At 36.3% G+C, this 21,432-nt stretch overlaps 1 protein-coding gene and 1 long non-coding RNA gene across 7 annotated transcripts in view; one reads left to right on the top strand and one right to left on the bottom strand.

The window, feature by feature from the left end:
- Positions 1-399: 399 nt before the first annotated feature.
- On the bottom strand, positions 400-6,923 carry LOC137487458 (uncharacterized). 4 transcript variants are annotated; one of them, XR_012391311.1, is made up of 8 exons: positions 6,900-6,923; positions 6,238-6,374; positions 6,082-6,132; positions 5,905-5,960; positions 5,182-5,358; positions 2,358-2,472; positions 1,624-1,730; positions 400-636 (listed from the first exon to the last, which is right to left on the bottom strand). It is a non-coding gene; the product is annotated as an uncharacterized lncRNA (long non-coding RNA). The 4 variants fall into 4 exon arrangements; XR_012391310.1 differs by lacking the exon at positions 6,900-6,923 and having other exon boundaries at positions 6,238-6,740; XR_012391308.1 differs by lacking the exon at positions 6,900-6,923 and having other exon boundaries at positions 4,089-5,358; positions 6,238-6,522.
- Positions 6,924-9,299: 2,376 nt separating this feature from the next.
- The window catches only part of kdm4ab (lysine (K)-specific demethylase 4A, genome duplicate b), a 41,853-nt gene continuing 29,720 nt past the window's right edge, over positions 9,300-21,432 (top strand). For all 3 annotated transcript variants that reach the window (XR_012391305.1, XR_012391307.1, XM_001339628.9), the window contains exons 1-10: positions 9,300-9,397; positions 11,679-11,831; positions 12,616-12,791; positions 12,866-12,980; positions 16,326-16,519; positions 16,688-16,737; positions 16,824-16,927; positions 17,676-17,813; positions 18,235-18,446; positions 18,554-18,705. Coding sequence is in view for 1 of the 3 variants with exons in the window: in XM_001339628.9 (XP_001339664.2) it covers positions 11,703-11,831; positions 12,616-12,791; positions 12,866-12,980; positions 16,326-16,519; positions 16,688-16,737; positions 16,824-16,927; positions 17,676-17,813; positions 18,235-18,446; positions 18,554-18,705 (1,270 nt within the window). In the remaining 2 variants the exon portion in view is untranslated. The remainder of the gene's footprint in view (positions 9,398-11,678; positions 11,832-12,615; positions 12,792-12,865; positions 12,981-16,325; positions 16,520-16,687; positions 16,738-16,823; positions 16,928-17,675; positions 17,814-18,234; positions 18,447-18,553; positions 18,706-21,432) is intronic.

Below are 21,432 nucleotides of genomic sequence, written 5' to 3'. Positions count from 1 at the left end.
CTTGTTAAATTAACAGTAAGTTACTGGCAACAATTATCCAGTAGCTGCTGTATTTCATAAAACAGTAACATTACTGTAATACTAATTACATTAATATTACATTTACTGTAAAATGTAATACATCATTTTACTGTTTTCTTTTTTTACTGTAACACCAATTACAGTAGTGATACACATACTGCAAAACTGAAAACAGTATTTTACTGTACATTTTTACCATGCAGAACTACGGTATTTTAACGTTACTTTCATTATTACTGTATAGTATTTTACAGTTATTAAATGTTATTTTATTGTATTTATTAGTGCTACTTTATAATGAGTAAAAATGTAAAAGAAATGCACAGTGATATTTTAACTGTTCAAGAAAAACAAGAAAAATAAAGAAACTGAAACTTTAACTTCACAATAAAAGTTTATTGTGTAAACCCTACTGAAACAGTAGCAATTATTCAATATAACAAAGCAACAGAACACTAATGAACAATTGATCATTAAAACCAGTCAACAATTAATGTATCAAAAATTATTACAATTTTAAAAACAGGTGAAAATACTGCTACAAGACAGGAAATGATGAAGGCCAAATGCTGTTGTGGAAAAGGTACAGTGAAAAAGGGCAGGAGCATGATGATCCTGCAAAAACGACAAGCAAAATCAATCACTGGAGTAAAAACTAATCATGCCTCAAATTATTTCATTTATTCAGAAACCAAACACCGTACTGCTGTTTTATATATATAAAACACTGTTTTTTATCGTTTTTGTTGGCGTATTGGTTTGTAGTCAATTTACAATTACACTAACGTTAATGGGGAAAAGATCAGTCAAGTCAAAACTAGTCAAGTGTCCACACAGGTATATAAAAAAAATAAAGTCTCATCTTAACTTAATATCTGACTCTGTATAGCTTGAATATCTGATTCCATGATCACTCTACTAGCGCTTCCACGGTTTTAAGAGGGGTAAACAGTTTATTCTGACCTTAAGAGGCTACATATTTAAAATAAATAAATAAAATAATCTATTTTAATGTGACTAATGTTAATCAAGTACTTTTAAGCTTTTAACACATATAGATCCACTTTTAACTTACAGACAAGATTACGTTAGAGAACATGAAAGCCGTGGGTAATTTTTAAAAAATAATGCTAATGATAAGTTACTGACATTTGGTTCGCATAAAACAAAGTAATCACTAAGCACTCATTTTTGGCAAAATCTGCCGAGAGGCGCAGCGACACGATCAAATGTGTTAAAGTTGAGCAGAGAACTGAAGAGTAGTCAAGCAGTCTACTTCATGAAATGTTTGTGGTAATATTCTGCGGTCAATTTGTATTACTGTATTTCAGTATGCAGTGATGGCATGTCAGTGAGACAAATAAATCTTTTAGAGTTATTTTGTTCAATTTTTTTTCTTTTTTTTTTTTTTACGAACACCTCTCCAGTGACATTTCCTCAAATTAAATCATCATGACGTTACTGTGCACAGCATCAGTAAAACCTTAAGAATATTTTAAATACCTATTTTTTATAAAACAGTCACTGCTGATTACAAACTAACATTAAAGATAGGCTTAAAGAAATCCTGTATGCATGATAATATGAAGATTTATTACTCACTGATGTTGAAGCACTTCCAGGTCGTCAGAGATGTAGACAGAATATGTGCCATCAAATGAGCTCTTGTGCAGCCTTTGTTGGACATCAAGGTAGTATGTTCACCCGCACTGTAAATAAATAAAAAAAACTGTTATTTTACAAAAAATTTTCCAACAGCTAGTGTAACAGAGTCATTTGGTTAAGTCAAGTGGTTTAAAATAATTTTATTTATTAAATACTTGCCTACCCATATATAGATGTAAAAGAATAAAATAATTTATTAAAATGTGAGAGATACTAAGCATGTTTGGTCTACAGAGAGAAGTAAACGTTTACTTTAAGCATTGATCCTAATGAATCTATTTCTGAACTACATCCAACCTCGCCTCGGAAACAGCATTTTTGAGCATTTAGTTCAGGGGTGCTCAACCCTGTTCCTGGAGATCTACCTTTCCGCAGAGCTCACCTGGAACCTTGATCAAACACACCAGTCTTTAATTAACAAGTTCTCCTTCAGATACTATTTAGTTGGTTTAGTTGTGTTTGATCAGGGTCTATCTCCAGGAACAGGGTTGAGCACCCCTGTTTAAGACAATAATAAATAAGGCATCTAGGTGATATTTTATATTCAATAATTTATTTTGAAATTTAAATTCTATTCAATATATACATAAAATTAAATTAGAATAAGAATAAAAAATAATACTCTATGCCAAATAAAATACTTCAGATCTAAATAAAGCAGGTGTTTTTACCTAAAGGTTCCTTTCCTCCAGTTAGTTTAGCTGCAGATCGCTCCACATCTGTGCTTTATTTGGTTCTTGACTGAGGAGTAACTGGTGTCGCATTGCAGGTCCATCACAATCTGAGCTAGAAGGACAATATGACAAAAGACAAGACACGTATAAATAAAAGTCTCAGATTAAAATATTTAAAAGGATAGTTTACTACTCTACCACCATTACTCCATGTGTTTTAAATCCGTTTGAATTTCTGTTGAACACTAAAGCAGATATTTTGAAGAATGTTAGAAACCTGTAACTGTTGACATCCATTTTTGAACCAAATTTCTTTAAAAAAATATCTGGGTTTGTGTTCAATGGAACAAAAAAAATCTAACTATTTTGAAACAAGTGGAGGATGCCAAAAATGCTATTATTTTCATTTTTGGCCAAACTGTCCCTTCAATTCAAGTGTCATTACTCATGATTTACTCTTAGCTGCTGACCGAGGGTGCGTCTCGCTATTAGTTTTACTCGATCTTAGTGCAGCATTTGATACCATTGACCACAATATCCTCATAAATCGCTTAAAGTCTACAGGTGTCCAGGGACAGGCTCTACAATGGTTTAAGTCATACTTAACTGACCGTTACCAGTTTGTGAATCTTAATGGACAGCCTTCACAAGTCAGCCCAGTAAAGTATGGGGTGCCTCAAGGGTCAGTTTTAGGCCCTTTACTGTTTACAATTTACATGCTACCTCTGGGAGACATTATTAGAAGACATGGGATCAGCTTTCACTGCTATGCAGATGATACTCAATTATATATTTCAACTAAACCTGACGAGACGTCTGAACTTTCTAAACTAACTGAGTGTATCAAAGACATTAAAGACTGGATGACCAACAATTTTCTTTTCTTAAACTCCGACAAAACAGAATTATTACTTATTGGGCCTAAATCTTGTACACAGCAGATCTCGCAACTCAATTTACAATTAGAGGGATACAAAGTTAGCTTTAGCTCTACTATAAAAGATCTGGGTGTCATATTAGACAGCAATCTAACTTTTAAAAACCATATATCCCATGCCACAAAAACTGCCTTCTTTCATCTGAGAAATATCACTAAATTACGAAATATGCTATCCATCTCAGATGCAGAAAAGCTAGTCCACGCTTTTATGACTTCGAGACTGGATTACTGTAATGCTCTATTTGCTGGCTGCCCAGCATCCTCTATTAACAAACTTCAATTAGTACAAAATGCAGCTGACAGAGTTCTGACCAGGTCTAGAAAATATTATCATATCACCCCAATTTTATCCTCCTTACACTGGCTGCCTGTTAAGTTTCGTATTGAATTTAAAATATTACTTCTCACCTATAAAGCTCTAAATAATCTAGCTCCTGTTTATCTAACCAACCTTCTGTCTCGCTACAAACCAACTCGCTCTTTAAGATCTCAAAATTCAGGGCTTCTGGTAGTACCTAGAATAGCAAAATCAAGTAAAGGAGGTCGAGCCTTCTCTTTCATGGCTCCTACACTCTGGAATAGCCTTCCTGATAACGTCCGAGCCTCAGACATACTTTCCCAGTTCAAAACTAGATTAAAGACCTATCTGTTTAGTAAAGCATACTCTCAATGCATCACCTAGCGGGTTCCACACAGGCTTCTGCATCTTGTTTATATACACTGCATCTTGTTTATATACACTATGAACAGCAGCTACGCTAATTATTTTCTTTATTCTCTATTTTCACCTGGGGATACTCATCCCGAGGTCCTCAGATTATGCGGAGTCACTGATTGGATCCAAGACCAGCGACGAGATGATCCCAAGGATTCCATATCCGGGACCAGGCCATATCCTGAGCTGCTGCTGCGCTGATGGTCGTGGGGAGTGGAGAACATGAGTCTGATTCCAGCGACGCTCCAGGGACAGACGAGTCTTCGCTGAGGCCATCTTCCAGCCTCAACCACGGCGAATGAAGCTCTGCACAAGACTTTTGGCCAGCGGAGAAATTAAAATGGTCGTGGCCAACTGAGTCTGGTTCTCTCAAGGTTTTTTTTCTTCACTCCCATCAGGTGAAGTTTTTTTTTCCCCTCTCCGCTGTCGCCACTGCCTCGCATGGTTCAGGATTGGTAGAGCTACGCATCTATGAATTTGCTCTTCAGTGTTTGAACTCTCAGTAATGATTAAATCACACTGAACTGAGCTAAACTGAACTGAACTGAACTTAAACACTAAAACCTGAACCACACTGTTCCAGTTACTATGACCATTTATGTGAAGCTGCTTTGACACAATCTACACTGTAAAAGCGCAATACAAATAAAGCTGAATTGAATTGAATCATAAAAACTGATGTATCGCTTGAGAAAACTAAATCAAGTACCTCCTGTGAACAAGCACAATCATCATGCCATTGTATTCAGTGGTTCTCTTTTAAATTTTTTCCCCACTATGAAACCCTTCAATGGGTAATCCATGTTAAGACAAACTGAGTCTACTTATGACATAAAATAACCAATATTAAACCAAGCTTACAGTTTCCAGGCTGTTTGAAAAAAACAAGCACGCCCAGTAAAATTGCTAATAAATACAAAGACTACAGTTATAGTAAAAAATATGTCTAATTTTTACTTAGCATTTGATAGCCAAACAGCCTAGCCATGGTTGTTTTATTAATTCATTCATTTTATTTTCGGATTAGTCCCTTTATTAATCTGGGGTCGCCACAGCGGAATGAACTTATACAGCATTTGTTTTATGCAGCAGATGACCTTCCAGCTGCATCCACACACACTCATTCACACTCATACACTACAGACAATTTAACCTACTCAATTCACCTGTACCACATGTCTTTGGACTGTGGGGGAAACCGGAGCACCTGGAGGAAACCCACGCGAACACAGGAAGAACATGCAAACTCCACAAAGAAACGCCAACTGACCCAGCCGGGGCTCGAACCAGTCACCTTCTTGCTGTGAGGCGACAGCACTACCTACTGTGCCACTGCCTCGCTACTGGAAGAAAAATAGGTTGTACATGAAACTCCTCACATCAAATCTGTGAACAACTTGACATTTCAAAATTTACAAAATGAGGAAGACATCAACATTATCTTAAATAATCAAGTGAGGAGAGATTGGTAGCATCAGTTTTTCAACATCAATTGCTGTAGCTGCAAAAAAGATACATATAATAATAGTAAAATAAGACTTAAAATTTAATAATCTAAATTTATGGTACACCCATACCAGTCTGTGTGGGGTTAAAACTAAATTTGTATACAAATCATTCCTTACACCTGAACATCAAAAATAAAATGTACAATTAATGATGCACTATACAATGAGCTCATTAACCAGTGAGAAATAGACAATTAATATGAATTATGTTTATATTAACGTTAGCTTAAAAGACATCAACTGAATTTTATTATCAGCTCAATTTAATGAAACAGTTTAGACTTGTTTCATTGTGAGTTTAGTTTAAATACTAACTTACAGTTTACAGTTTAACCATAATGATAACTTAGTCATAATGACCACGTGAAGACCAGAGCTTACCTTAACGTTAAACGTTTAACTTTTCATGGTGACTTTGCCTTCATCTCAGTTTTGTGCTGAAATAGAGAAATGCAGTAAACAACACTAAGTAAAAGTTACGTTTTTTTTTATCAGGTAACATTACTATGGTCAAAAACCCACTCAAGATAAACTCACTGTATGTTATCTAATAGTTACCTCGCAAACACTACAATCACGGTCTGGCGTCGAATTACGTGACATAAGAACCTACAACAAAGGTAACTTGGTTAATTATTTTAAATTACACACACTACACAGAAATATACACAAAACAATCCTTTAACGGACAGAATTTAACTTTGAAACATTTACCGAGGATGAATTCACTGGAAGAAAAGGCGACAGGTGGATTTCAAATAAGGAGAGCCGTTGCTTGCCTGGTGAAGGTCGAATCGAGTCAGCTCGGTTCTATGAATCGGCTCCTTAGAACAGTAAAGAGTCGAATCCGCCTAAAACCGATTCCTTTTAGTATATTATTGAAAGACACAACAATGAATCATTACTATTTCGTTATACTGCTCGGCCATACGCATTTATACACTTAGTGCATATTGCTGAATATGCTTGTGAACACGTGTGATAAAATAATTCAAGCATAAACCGAGCAAACGGTTCAAACCGAACCAGTGCAAACGTGATATTGATTAAATAGTAATATTGTTTTTTTTTTGTTCACTTTACCAGCGAAAATATTACATATATCTGACTTTAACAATAAGAATAAGGTTCGCTTGAAGTGTTTTGAGAATTAATATTTTTTTCTCCCAGAATTCATTTCACACCAACAAGCAGTAACTGTTAGTAGGCTAATGGAGGAAACAAAAAACAAACAAACTGTATTTACTATTGTGCAGCTTCACAAAAAAATGAAACTATATTTATGTTTACATTCTCAGTTCCCACAGTAGTAATAGCATTACTTATAATAATCTACTTGTGGTGTAAGTCTCCCCCATTAAGGTCTCCCAACTCACCCCACTGCTAGGATCGTGTGCTCTGGATTGTGTGTCCTGAAAAGTGTTTCACATTCCTATTGGGTTGTATATGTCTGGATGCTTGGGTGTTGTGTTTCATCCAGCCTGGCCATTTGTTTGCTAGATTGGTGAGGGTAACAATCAATTGTGTGTCTGATTCCACTCAGTCTTTAAATATCTAAATATGTGAGAGTATTTAAAGGAACAGTTTGTAAACCTTTGGTAAACTGTTTAGAGCTGGACGTAGTTTCGTTGAAGTATGATTTAGGGGTGCAATTATAATTTACAATGACATGTTCCTTGATGGGCGATGTGGTGGCGCAATAGGTAGTGCTCACAGCAAGAATGCAAGAATGTCACAGCAAGAATGTCGCTGGTTCGAGCCTTGGCTGGGTCAGTTGGCATTTCTGTGTGGAGTTTGCATGTTCTCTCCACGTTCGCGTGGGTTTTCTCCAGGTGCTCCGGTTTCACCCACAAGTCCAAAGACATGCGGTTTAGGTGAATTGGGTAAGCTAAATTGTCCGTAGTGTATGTACTGTATGTGAATGAGAGTGTATAAATGTTTCCCAATGATGGTTTGTGGCTGGAAGGGCATCCTCTGATTAATATATGTGCTGGATAAGTTGGCGGTTCATTCAGCTGTGGTGACCCCAGATAAATAAAGGGACTAATTCAAAAAATTAATGAATGAATGTTTCTTTATAACAGACTACTAATAAAAATAAATAGTTGTATTAATTAAAAGTATATATCTATTTTCACTAATGAGGACACAAATCATTCTGGCGTAATAATCAAGAAACGTTGCTGCTACCATGGCTGCAGCAGGCACAATTACATTAGATTCTGACTGGAGGTGCAAGGCTTGGTGCTGGGAACTTTTCAGAGACTGCATAATGTTATATTATAGCTGTTGCAGCCATGATGTTGTAAAATAAAACTATTTAAAAAATAAAAAGTCTTAAAGGTTCATATTGCTAAAAATATTTATAGCATTACAGCTAATTCGACTTACAATTTTTATCTATTTACAGAACAGAGCACAATTAATAACCAAATCAGTAAGATAATAATTCAATTCAGTTCAATTCAATTCAATTTACCTTTATTTGCATAGCCCTTTTACAATGTAGATTGTGTCAAAGCAGCTTCACATAAAAGATCATAGTAAATTAAAACAGGGTAGTTCAGTTTTCAGAGTTTAAGTTTAGTTCAGTTTAGCTCAGTTCAGTGTGGTTTAATAATCACTACTGGGCGTCCAAACACTGAAGAGCAATCCATCGAAGCGCAGCTCTACAGATCCCAAACCATGCAAGCTAGTGGCGACAGCAGCGAGGAAAAAACTTGACCGATTGGTGAAAGTGAAAATAAATAAATAAATAAATAAATAATACCAATACAATTAATACAAATAAATAAAATTGAAACATAGAATAGACACACAAACACAAACAATTTATGATTCTAAAATTTCTTCAAAATCAGAATATTGTTCAATACAAATTGAATATTTACATCTTCTCCTAATAAACCAAAGAAAAAACAATTTTTTAGGAAATTAAGAGGACAACTTGAGAGAAACTTTTAACCATTCGAATGAATTAGACCAGAAGGTTCTACTATATACAGTCAAAAATAAATGTGCAGTCGTTTCAATGTCAACCTCATAGAATGTACAGTTGTTGTGATTAAATTAAATTCATTTGTAAGAAACTCTAAAGATGGGTAAATATCTTTGAGTATGTTAATGTGTACTTCTTTAGCTTTAGGAGGGGAATGAAGGAAACATGTTGTTTGATGTTGCACCTTAAACATTGTTCCGTTTTACTGTGTACTGTACTGTATATTGTTGAAATGACACACAAAAAATAAAAATAAAAAAGCCAACTTGACTAATTCGATAATAGGGCTCTTGAAAAAAAAACACATTGTTTCTGCTAGCTTGTATTGGAAATATTGGTAATGTTAAAAACCATTAAAAAAGTCCAATGCCACAAACATGAAATAGTTAAATAATGCTCTTAACTCTGCGCGAAGTTAAACAGTTCAGTCTCTCTGCAGCCACAAACACATATTACGACTCTTTTTTTTTTTAAATGTAATGACATGTTTAGGAATAATAATGGCGGTATACTGCTACAAACGGACTTTAAATTACATCAACATGTCAAACTCCTCAGTGCAAATAAGCAAACAACATTAAACTAGCCCATAATGAAAGTTATCTACAAACGGATGCTCAGTAGTACATGATAAACGTTATCTCTGGCCAAGTCTCTCTCTGGCTGATTTTGCAGGCAGGCTACTGTAAACGTGACCGTGATCTGATTGGTTATGGAGATACTGGCGTGGGTGGACCAATAATAGTAAACAAATCCTGTGAGCGCATGCGCAGAGCTTGAGTGCTGATGGAGGTTTGTCAGAAGAAGCATCTGCTGTTAGCCAAACATCTATACGAAGGTTAAGGGAAGTTATTAGGGTTTTGTTTGACAAAGTCAGTAAGTATTTTTAAATTAACTACTCTTTATTTTCTATATTTGCACATTTTAGTGATAATTTGCTGTTTAAAATCGATGTAAATTTTGATGAAGTTGCTAGCTCCGTGGAGCTAACCGCTGCACTTCCATTACAGTAACCAACTGCTAGTTTCCCAAGTTAACGTATGCGAGTTTCATGTTATATGTATTATTTGAAAATGGTACATGTTGCACGGACAGTGGTGAACTTTGCATAGTTTTGATCTTTTAGCTTATAACGATGCTTTTTGTACGTGCTAATGTTTACCTTTGGCCTAACTCGTTAGCCTAGCCACACGACTTTTAAAGAGACGCAGGTGTCGGCCAATCAGCATCAGACGTTTTTGATATGAGGCGGGGCGTGCGAATGGGCGTGACGTGTATTGTGTACACACTGTACGAGAAGCCTGTTAGAAAGTGTTTTTTTTTGTCCACTGTCATTACCATATAAAGCCTTATTGGCCGTTTTTCATGGAAATGTTTCAGCTGTAGATTGCTGTCTCGTGTGGTTTGGCGTTTTAGATAAATCTGAAACATTTGGTTTTTCACGTTTATGCGATGTTGTATACACTAGTAATCCTTTCCGTGGTGTAAAATAATCCACTATCACTGTCCGTCTGATTATTCATGTATTATCAGTGTTCCGCATATATCAAATATCCCTTATATTTCAGTTGAACTAAAACCTTGTTAAAACTCACAGTTGATGTGTAAACAAATGATGCAGATTAGTCGTGTGTTGTTATTTTTATAAACATGTTTCGTGTATTTTATTTAGGTTTACTATATTTAGTTGAAAATATGTTATTTTTTTATGGTATTTTAACTATGTACATGTAAAGGGTGAACATATTTGGGGGTAGGCATAGGGCGATAATGATTTCAAAGGGGGGATCGGTGGCATGGCGTGGCTGTTCAGACTGACACCTTCATGGTGTTAATTCTTTTCTTTAATGACAGCAGTAAAAAAACTGAACAACTATTTGAACTGTACAAGATAAAAAAAAGAACTTTTTTTTTTTTTTAACCTTTTTTTTTATCCACAAAGCGTGAAGCTTTTGTCACTGCAGTGTATCCTAATGGGCTTCTGGAAGAACATTTCAAGTACACTACTAGTACATTGATATTAGTATGCTTACTACTTAAAGTTTACTTTTATACTTGACCTTTCTTAAGTATATTTCTTTTTCTTAAGGGTGCATTTACTGACTTGCGAAGATCAGTCTTGTACAGCGAGGGGGAGTATTGCCGCTCTAACTGCCAAGTTGGGTCAAAGCTAGGGATGCTCTGATCAGGACTTTTGCAGCCAATATTTAGTACCAATTCCTTGTCATGGTGATCGACTGATACTGAGTACCGATTCTAATGCTTCAAGCTTTATAATGCATTGAGCACATTTTCCTTCTAAGTATGAACTTGCCTTACCAAAAAGAATAAATCAAGGATTCTGCATATAATACCTTAAACACGTCTCTTTAGGTGTGAACGTTTTATGGCCAGAAACAGATTTACCGAAAATAATTCATCCATTCATTTTATTTAACCTAATATACGTAATGCTTAGACCATCATTGCTCATTTACTCTAGTCGCCATGATTCCCGGCTATTTTAACTCAATTTGGGTGATCGTGAAGCCGTTATAAATTTGCGGGAGACTCGCGGAGCTTCCGGGAGAGGTCAGAAGGTTGGATGAAATGCTCCAATAAACTGTAAATGTGTCGCACTGCGTCTGTATATATTTTAGCTGCTGTGACAAGCGCATGCGCCCACACATCATTTACCTGTGTTATATGGCTGCAGAAATTTGTAATCTCGTAACCATGTAGAGACAGAAATCGCATGCCGTTGTGTAAATAAGATATTACGTTCGACCATTTTGCTTGTTTATTGAAAGAAATTGTAATCTGGCGCTATGTATAAAACACATTTAACTTGACTTCAAGCGAGGGCGGGGAAAGCCGTTAGTAGGGTGGGGCGCCCCCCTAATATAATGGTAGTGGAAACACTGAAGTTTTTTTTTTACTCAGACATTTAAACAGAACATATTTTAGAGCAGTAATGGCAATACCGTGATATTTTTATCCAAGGTTATCATATCGCCAGAAACTTCTACCGGCCCATGTCCATTTGAGGGAAAGAAATATATAAATTTGTACATATAATTATAATTTTTTTTTTAATGATTATGAAGCTCCTGTATAATTTCAGTCTTTTGATAATACAGTCTGTTTTATTTTAGTCCTAATAACATTTGTCTTGCAGGTGTTAAGGACTCGGTCAGCCAAGATGGCATCTGACATGCCAGTTTCCAGGGGTATAATGACCTTTCACCCCACCGTTGAAGAGTTCAAGAACTTCAGCCGCTACATTGCGTACATGGAGTCACAAGGTGCACACAAAGCAGGCCTAGCCAAGGTTAGTGTGGAACACTACTCTTTTTCTGATAAGGTCACTGCTTATTATGTAGGGCTGTGTGTTTTGGGGACAATATGGATTTGCTATGTTTTTATTTTTTGACAGATATTGCCATTTGATTTTGTAGTCATGATTTAGCTCAATAATTCTGTAAGTCGTGGCAACAATTCTGTGACAGTTCTTAAAAATGACCTGTTTTTGTTTGATGTCTCTGAGTTTAAAACCAAAATATTCCCAAATTACCAATGCTGTTTTTCTTTGATATCTTTAAATCATACAGTCCTATTATTAGAACTGCACAAAAAATAGTTTCTTTATCGATATCACAATGTGCGTGATTCTGCAGTAGTTGTATTGCATGTTGAAATGAGAGCATTTCAAGAGTGTTTAATACATTCAGTCAGGAAATGTTACCGTAATAAAATAACATTTTATTTTGATGGTCCATTTGAGTGATTATTTTTCATTTACTTATTTTTTTGTAAATTTATGCATTTATTTTGATTCAGTAAGTAATGTATTTTCTATTTAAGCCACTTGAATTTATTTAAGGCTATCCCAAAAGGCTACCATGTATTTTACAGTTTTTAAGCCCAGTATCTCAATGAATCTGAATTGACGATTTTTCCCCCAAATAGACGTATTCAGGCCATCTGGTAAAACTATTCATAATGCATTATATATGGCAGAAAAACCAAATATCACATTGTCTGATTATTTTTAATATCATGCAGCCCTACTGCTTAGGTCTTTAACAAAGCTCTGTTTTTGCGCTCCACCACAGATCGTCCCACCGAAAAACTGGAAGCCTCGAGGTTCTTATGATGACATTGATGACCTGATCATACCTGCACCGATTCAGCAGGTTGTGACTGGGCAGTCGGGGCTGTTCACTCAGTACAACATCCAGAAAAAAGCCATGACTGTGAAAGAGTTCCGCAAAACCGCCAACAGCGACAAGTATGTTCTGTTCAACTTGTTACTTGTTTTCCTGAAGAAATTGATCGTGACACCATCTCTCCTTTATGTTTAAGGTTTTGCAGTCCTCGATATGATGATTTTGAAGAACTCGAAAGGAAATATTGGAAAAATGTAACCTTTAATCCTCCCATCTATGGAGCTGATGTGAATGGGACACTTTATGACCCGGTGAGTAAACGCTTGTTGAAGTACTAATTAAATAAAAACGAACCATATTATTTTGTTGCTTTCACTCCAGTAATGAATTATATTGACTTCATTACATTTACTTGAGTAGAATTGTTAAGTAACGTGTACTTTTTGAGTACATTTAAAAATGTGTACTTTTACTCAAGTAAATTATTTGAGAAAAGTGTTTACTCTTGCTTTGCTACATGTGGTGGCGTTCCTCCGTTACTGACAAATGATAATAAATATGATTTATATGACTTATTTGCAAATATCAAGAGGCACCGCATTGGAGAGGTTGTGTCATGAGAGGTTGTTATAGAGATGCGTCTCCTTCTTTTAGTTAGAGCGCATGTGCCTATGTTGGAATGATGGCTGAAGATGTGAGAGTTTATTGGACCAGGTCACCCGCAGCCTTAAGTTCAGCATACGTTTTCGCTTCAAGATGTCAATTAAAATAGTTTGATAATGCAATGCACGCTGTACATAAAACTGACATTGCAACATGTACATGAACTACACCTCCAACCTGAAAAAAACATGTAGTGGTCAGTGTCAAAATTATCCCAATTTTAAACTTATTAAAGAGCCTCTATTTTACATTAAAAATGGTCATATTTTGGTTTGAAAGGTCTCTAGCAACAGGCTGATATGCATGCAAGGTCAAAAAACACTTTTATTGTTTTATAATATGCAACTTTTTACCTAAATATCTCAACAACTCCCATATGGTTTGTTCATTTGTTCCCAAATTCCTCCTTAGTGCAACGCTAATCTGCGCTGATTGGACCGATGACAGCCTGTTGCGATTGGTCTACAGCGTTCAGCACGAATCAGAGTGAAATGCCCAGCACGGCATATCAACAATATTGAAGTAGTCAGAGTGCATAGTGTATGTGTGAGCATACCTGCCAACACTCCTGTTTTTCCCAGGAATCTCCCGTATTTCAGACCCATCTCCAGCCACTCACTCATTTTGTTATTTATCCTGGAAAACTCCCGTAATTACAACCAGTCCTCAGCATTTTGGCACAGTCTTTGAAACCCTCAGGTCGCAAACATCAGTATAGGATCAGATTGCAGTGGCTGCTCAAAACACGCTTCATAGTAGTTACTAACAACACAGTGAACAGTTCCCGGTTCTCAACAGTGTTATTCAGACACCTCACCCCGAACCTAATTTCCCTGGTCTCCTGAATTTTCAGGGACAAATGTTGTGTGAGCCCAATGCAGAAGTGCAATAAAGCAATGCAGTTAAACACCAGCATATTGCTCTATTCTTAATTATGATACACATGCAGTATTAATCCACAAAGTGCCAAAAGCTTGAACTATTTTGAACCTTGACCGTTACACGTGTGTAAGAACAGCTGACGGTTGCTATAGCAAAGACAAACAGCAGTGAAATGCAAGCTCACAAACGCATTTAAATCCGTAAACAGTAGCACGCGTCATGTTTTCAATGTTGCTTTAGCTGCAATATGAGAATATGAAAAGTTAATTAGATACAGGGTTACAATTAACAAAACACAATTAAATACATAATTTGCAAGCTAGAGAAAACAAGGAGACAACCATTTTAATCGCACTTACTTTCACTTGTGAAATGGAGGAAGAAACTGATGCATGATCCACTGATCATGTACTAATAAAGTTCCTGTCGAGTTCTGACACAGTCCCATACATTAATAGTCTTTTCTGATTTTTCCTTTTACAAGCAGCCCATGAATCCTCCATTGTAAACGTGTAGATTCCAGAAGCACGCATAAGAAAAAAAGACGGGAACAGCACAAGGCTGGGCTATAAGCTGAGGTATTTTTGCAAAAATAAACCTCAACCGCTGACTCTTCACAGTAGGGGTGTGAACCTACACTGGTCTCACGGTTTGGTTCGGTTCGCTTATGTTTATCTTGCCATCGATTTGGTTCAATTAGATATCTCGGTGCATCACACTGCATTGACGATGCTTTCCATACATAATTAGATTTTTTCTTCACAACACAAGTTTTTTTTTTAAATCTATAAATATATTAATATTTATATTTTATTCATTTATTCATTTTCTTTTCGGCTTAGTCCCTTTATTAATCCGGGGTCGCCACAGCGGAATGAACCGCCAAGTTATCCAGCAAGTTTTTACGCAGCGGATGCCCTTCCAGCCACAATGTTGTTATATACTTATAATAAAATACCAATGACTAATATTGGCCTATAATATTCACCTTAAAATGATTTAAAAATATTAAAAACTGCTTCTTTTTTTACCAATATAAAACAAGAAGTAAAAATATCATAAGAAAATGCGGTGGAAAAAATCCTTGCTCTGTTAAACATCATTTGGGAAATATTTAAAAAAGAAAAAAAAATCACTGGAGAGCGAATAAATGAGTAAATGAAAAGTAATGAAATGAAAGAGTAATTTTTTTCATCAGATATTATTTTACTCCTACTCGAGTAACTTTTACAATTGTTACTTTTACTTAAGTAAAAATATCTAAGTACTTGTACATTTACTTGACTATAGATTTTGGATACTCTACCCACCTCTGGTAATCTTTAATGGTTTATATGTATAATTTCAGTTTATCTCTTTCCATTATAAAATTGTCGCGTTTAAGGTCTGATTTCTTAAAAAAAAAAGTGATTTTTCACTGCTAGATAGATATACAATATATAGATATGGGTCTTAGATTGAATCCATTTTGCCCCACCATGTTTTTAAAATATGACAATGGAGTTTTTGTGCTTGCCTGCTGATCCTTACGGTGCTATAATTATAGTACATGGTCTTTCATCTTGTTTTACGCTTTATGCTTTAGTTTATTTAACTGAATGTTTTGTAATTACATTACAACATCGATGCTGTGTAAAAGGAACCTTATGAAATTGAAAATAGTCACATTAAGATTTCACCGAAAGTTTATCATTGGCTGAAAAATACTAGCTGTGCATAGAGCCTCTTGAGATCTGAAAATGCACTTCCTGTTTTTTTTTCACTTAGATATTGGGATGTGGGTAACAAATTTAAGCACACCCCTTCAGGTGTCAGTTTTGACAACAAACAGAAATGGTGAGAATGAGGTGTCTGTTAGGTTGTAACCCAAACCCTTTTCTTGATCTTTCTGAATGGAATGCCTACTTCACTGCAATCATTCAACTCGCAGTAGAAAAAAGACAAACCATGCTCACTGTTTTCTCATTTAATATTTCATTTGTCTAGTAACTGTGTCACAATAGGGGAAAAAACTGTCACAACTTCTGGTTCAAGTGGACTTTAATGAATCTCTTCTGGTTTCAGTGGTTTCTGGTTGAAATAGAGTCATTGTTTCTTAATCCCATACACAGGATATCAAAGAATGGAACGTAGGGCACTTGAATACTATCCTAGACACAGTGGAGCATGAAAGTGGAATCACTATCGAGGGAGTGAACACACCCTACCTCTACTTTGGCATGTGGAAAACCACTTTTGCCTGGCACACAGAGGACATGGATCTCTACAGCATCAATTACTTACACTTCGGGGAACCAAAGTCTTGGTAATAACTCTTAAAAAACATGTGGCTTTAGCAGGAATGTCATTTGGTTGCTTGAATTGATTTTTATAGAAAGAAATGTTTAGATAAAATGTGCACCTGTGGGCGTAAAGGTGGTTGTGGTAATTGTCCTGACGCCAAGTGCTAAATGTATCTGGAACGATCCCACAGGTACACCGTGCCTCCTGAACATGGAAAAAGACTGGAGCGGTTAGCTAAAGGTAAACAGTCTTTTGTGTTCTCTGTTCCCTTCACAAAATCATTTTGTTCCCTTATTTATATATAATGCCTCCCTATTGTCCTGCAGGCTTTTTCCCTGGAAGTTCACAAAACTGTGAAGCCTTTCTCAGACACAAGATGACTCTTATTTCACCTTCCATTTTAAAGAAGTATGGCATTCCTTTTGAAAAGGTATGATTTTATGAATATCCGCCTGTCTATCCGCCTGTCTATCCGCCTGTCTATCTATATCCATCCACCTGTCCATCCGCCTGTCCATCCGCCTGTTTATCTTCCTGTCCATCCGTCTGTCCATCCGTCTGTCTATCTATATCCATCCACCTGTCTATCTATCTATCTATCTATCTATCTATCTATCTATCTATCTATCTATCTATCTATCTATCTATCTATCTATCTATCTATCTATCTATCTATCTATCTATCTATCTATCTATCTATCTATCTATCTATCTATCTATCTGTCTGTCTGTCTGTCTGTCTGTCTGTCTGTCTGTCTGTCTGTCTGTCTGTCTGTCTGTCTGTCTGTCTGTCTGTCTGTCTGTCTGTCTGTCTATATCCATCCGCCTGTCTATCTGCTTGTGTATCCACCTGTATATCCGCCTGTCTATCTATATCCATCCACCTGTCTATCCATCTATCTATCTGTCTATCTATCTATATCCATTCGCCTGTCTATCCGCTTGTCTATCCACCTGTCTTTCCGCCTGTCTATCTATATCCATCCACCTGTTTATCCATCTATCTATCTATCTGTCTATCTATCTATATCCATCCGCTTGTCTATCCGACTGTCTATCCACCTGTCTGTCTGTCTGTCTCATTAGACTTGGTGTGTCCTTTTGGCTGTGGGTGCATGTGTTTGTTTCTTCCTATTTGGGGAGGTTTTGTGATGTCGTTGTCCACTTTTTCTTTGTAGATCACTCAGGAAGCTGGAGAATTTATGGTGACGTTTCCGTATGGCTATCATGCAGGCTTTAACCATGGTTTCAACTGTGCTGAGTCTACAAATTTTGCCACGAGGCGATGGATTGACTATGGAAAACAAGCCATACTGGTATATTAAAAAGTATTATTCACAGGTTTAGGATTGCTTTTAAATTTTTTACTTGTGTTTATAATGGTTGCATTCATTTAATTAGAGTTACAGTCAAAACAGTGAAAATGGGAAATATTTTAATACTGTAAACTAGTAATGGTCAGACATCTTTCTGATGTGCTTTTTTAGAATAATTTACATAATTGTTTTTAGATTATTTACAGATACATTTCAGGATTGCTAATGAAAAAACATAAAAATATATATATATATATATATATATATATATATATATATATATATATATATATATATATATATATATATATATATTGTTTAAATGTTGTATAAATGTCATCATATTTAGTCAGTTTGACGTGGCATTAAGTTATATCATGTACATAAAAAAATCCATCAGTCTTTGTCTGTTTTCTTTTAGTGTTCTTGCAGGAAAGACATGGTGAAAATCTCCATGGATGTGTTTGTGAAGAAATTTCAGCCTGAACGGTACGAGCTGTGGTTGGAGGGGAAGGACAACGCACCCATTGATCACTCTAAACCCACGCCTGAAGCAGCTGAGTTTTTAGGTGGAGAGGCTGGTGCTCAAGAACTCCGCATTGAGAACCAAAGTAATGAGGGACAAAAAAAGAGGTGAAAAAACACACCCTCTTTCATTCTCAGTTGCCTCTCGGTGTACGTCAAATTATATATAGTATTATAATATCCCTTTCAAATGTTGCTTTTGCCACTTTCATTAGCCTGGCCAAACAAAGGATAGGAACCAAAAGACACAGGGTGTGTCTGGACTTTCCAGAGGAAGTTCTTCCAAAGACTGAAACAAATGATGAGGCTGAATATGGCAAGAAGGGCCGATTGACTCCATACACAGAACAGTGCAAGGAGTATACAGGTATGTTTTGAGGATATGGCATTAATGTGTTTTAAAGGGTTAGTTCACCCCAAATTCTTTTATTATTTAATTAATTACTCGCTGTCCTTTTGTTCCAATCCCATGAGTCCTTTATATTCAGAAAATAGATAAATAGATGGATGGATGGATAGAAAGAAAACAATATTGGCATAACAATCAATATAACATACACTTCGACCACAAACACCTTAACAAAACATTCACAACTCTCTAATCCCATAGTGTGACATAAAGTTAAAAACAACAACACTTTTTTTTTTTTCTGATAATGTTTTGACCCTGGTCTAGGGCGTCAAGATTTAAACATAAAAAAACACTAGATACATGCAATCACTTTTAAGAACCCTTAGAGTCAGGTGTGTTTATTTGTCCTTTTTTTCTCCCTCTTTTTTTAAACACCCAAAATCTGAAGCCAAATACCTCAGAGAGGACCCACAGAAAAATAATAAACATAATAATATCCCCTAGCTAAACACCCAAGAGAAACTAAATACACCTAACAAAATAACAGAAATAAAACTAGAAAACTACTCCTGTCTCCCTAACTATATATAAAAACGAGAAAATATTTACAGAAATGTGTGCCGTACCAACCCTTACTGCTTCTCATCGTGTATATACAAGGTACAGTACTTACAATAACAAAACAAAAAGAGAGGAAACATGAGATAGAAAAACAACAAACAGAAGCCAAAATTTACCCACACACACAATACAGGAATGCACAATCAAAAATAAAACTTGCAACTATATTTTTCTACTACACCAAACAAAAAACAACACTCCAACCAACTCGCTGTCCTTAGCTCCATGCCCGTTTCCCTTTGTAAAAAGACGCCCTGGATCACTCCAGCCAATCCCAAGACACGTCACTGGCGTAGTTAGGGCAGGGCCTCTGGAGAGGTAAAGAGCTGAAGAGAGAGAAAGAAAAATAGAGGGCACACATACACACCTGCTAAAGCAACAATAAAGCATCTTATTTAGTTCCAATCATGATATTATGGATGAAATATGAGAGCTCCCTTATCCTCCAAACAAAGTGACTGTTTAAAGTTGTTTAGAGCTCCAGAAATAAAACAAAGACATTTTTAAAACATTCTATGTGGCTTCTACTGTTTATCATATAGTAAGTGGTACTCTATATAGTACATTCATACAGTACGATACTCAAAAAAAAATATGTAAAAATGACTTTGTCTTTGTCCTCTGCATCAGATCAGGTTGCGAGTTTACTATGGGTAGTATGACGTATAACATGCAAGCATTCCACTGCCTGTTGTAAACAAACACCATAGTCAGACAACATAACAATGAGTAATTAATAATCAGCTTTCCGTTTGCACTTTCTTAATTTTTTTGAGTAAAGGGTCTGTGGGCTCTGTGCATGTAATATTGTGAATTAAAGGGGATTTCGACCAGTGTCAGACAAACAAAACACACTTTCAGCCAATCAGCTGTAAAGGCCGTGTCTAGTTACGAAAGCAAAGTTTGGTGATGGACATTTTTGTTTTGGTGCTTTTAAATATCAACATTGCTTGGCAAAATTTGCTTAGTTCATCATAAATTGATGCAAATCGCATATGAATGCTTAAGAAGACAACAGAGAAGAGCAGTTTTTGTTCATTTTCATTCAATGTTCAGTAATGCCTAAAATTGGGTCAGCAGGCTGAGAAAAAGTGGTTTAGTGTTGCATTCTCTACGATCTCATCCACTTGTGAATGTATTTTGAAGGGTTAGAAAGAGGACATGCTCAAAATGTATTAGACCTTATTTACACCAATATTTAGTGTTGCTCATTTATGAGTGTATTGTAGAGGTTTGACGATACATGTTTTGAACAGTTTCAAAGGTTGGCAAGACATGAGCATCAAGCGTACACTTACCAGACACTTTATTAGGTACACCTGTCCAGCTGCTTGCAAATTTTTAATCAGTCAATCCCTTGGCAGCAGCTCAATGCATTTAGGCATGTAGACATGGTCAAGACGATCTGCTGCAGTTCAAACTGAGCATCAGAACAGGGAAGAAAGATGATTTAAATGACCTTGAACATGGTATGGGTATTGGTGCCAGACTGGCTGGCCTAAGTATTTCAGAAACTGCTGATCTACTGGGATTTTCACGCACAACCATCTCTAGGATTAACAGAGACTGGTCCAAAAAAGAGAAAATATCCAGTAAGTGGCATTTCTGTGGGTGCAAATGCCTTGTTGAAGCCAGAGGTCAGAGGAGGATGGCCAGACTGGTTTGAGCTGATAGGAAGGCAACACAATAACTCAAATAACCACTCGTTACAACCGAGGTATGCAGAAGAGCATCTCTGGACACACAACACTTTGAAACTTGAGGCAGATGGGCTACAGCAGCAGAAGACCACACCACGTGCCAATCCTGTCTGCTAAGAATAGAAAACTGAGGCTACAATTTGCAAATCCTCACCAAAATTGAACAATAAAAGATAGGAAAATCGTTGCCTGATCTGATGAGTCTCAATTTCAGCTGCGACATTTAGATGGTAGGGTCAGAATTTGGCATCAACAACATGAAAGCATGGATCCATTCTGCCTTGTATTAACAGTTCAGGCTGCTGCTGGTGGTGTAATGGAATAGACGATGTTTTCTTGGCACACTTTTGGCCTAATAGTACCAATTGAGCATCATGTCAGCACCACAGTCTGTCTGAGTATTGTTGTTGACCATATCAAT

Source organism: Danio rerio, chromosome 2 (assembly GCF_049306965.1).
Source record: "Danio rerio strain Tuebingen ecotype United States chromosome 2, GRCz12tu, whole genome shotgun sequence".
NCBI lineage: Eukaryota > Metazoa > Chordata > Actinopteri > Cypriniformes > Danionidae > Danio > Danio rerio.
The sequence above is the reverse complement of the archived record's forward strand: the minus strand, read 5'-3'. Positions and strand labels throughout refer to the sequence as shown.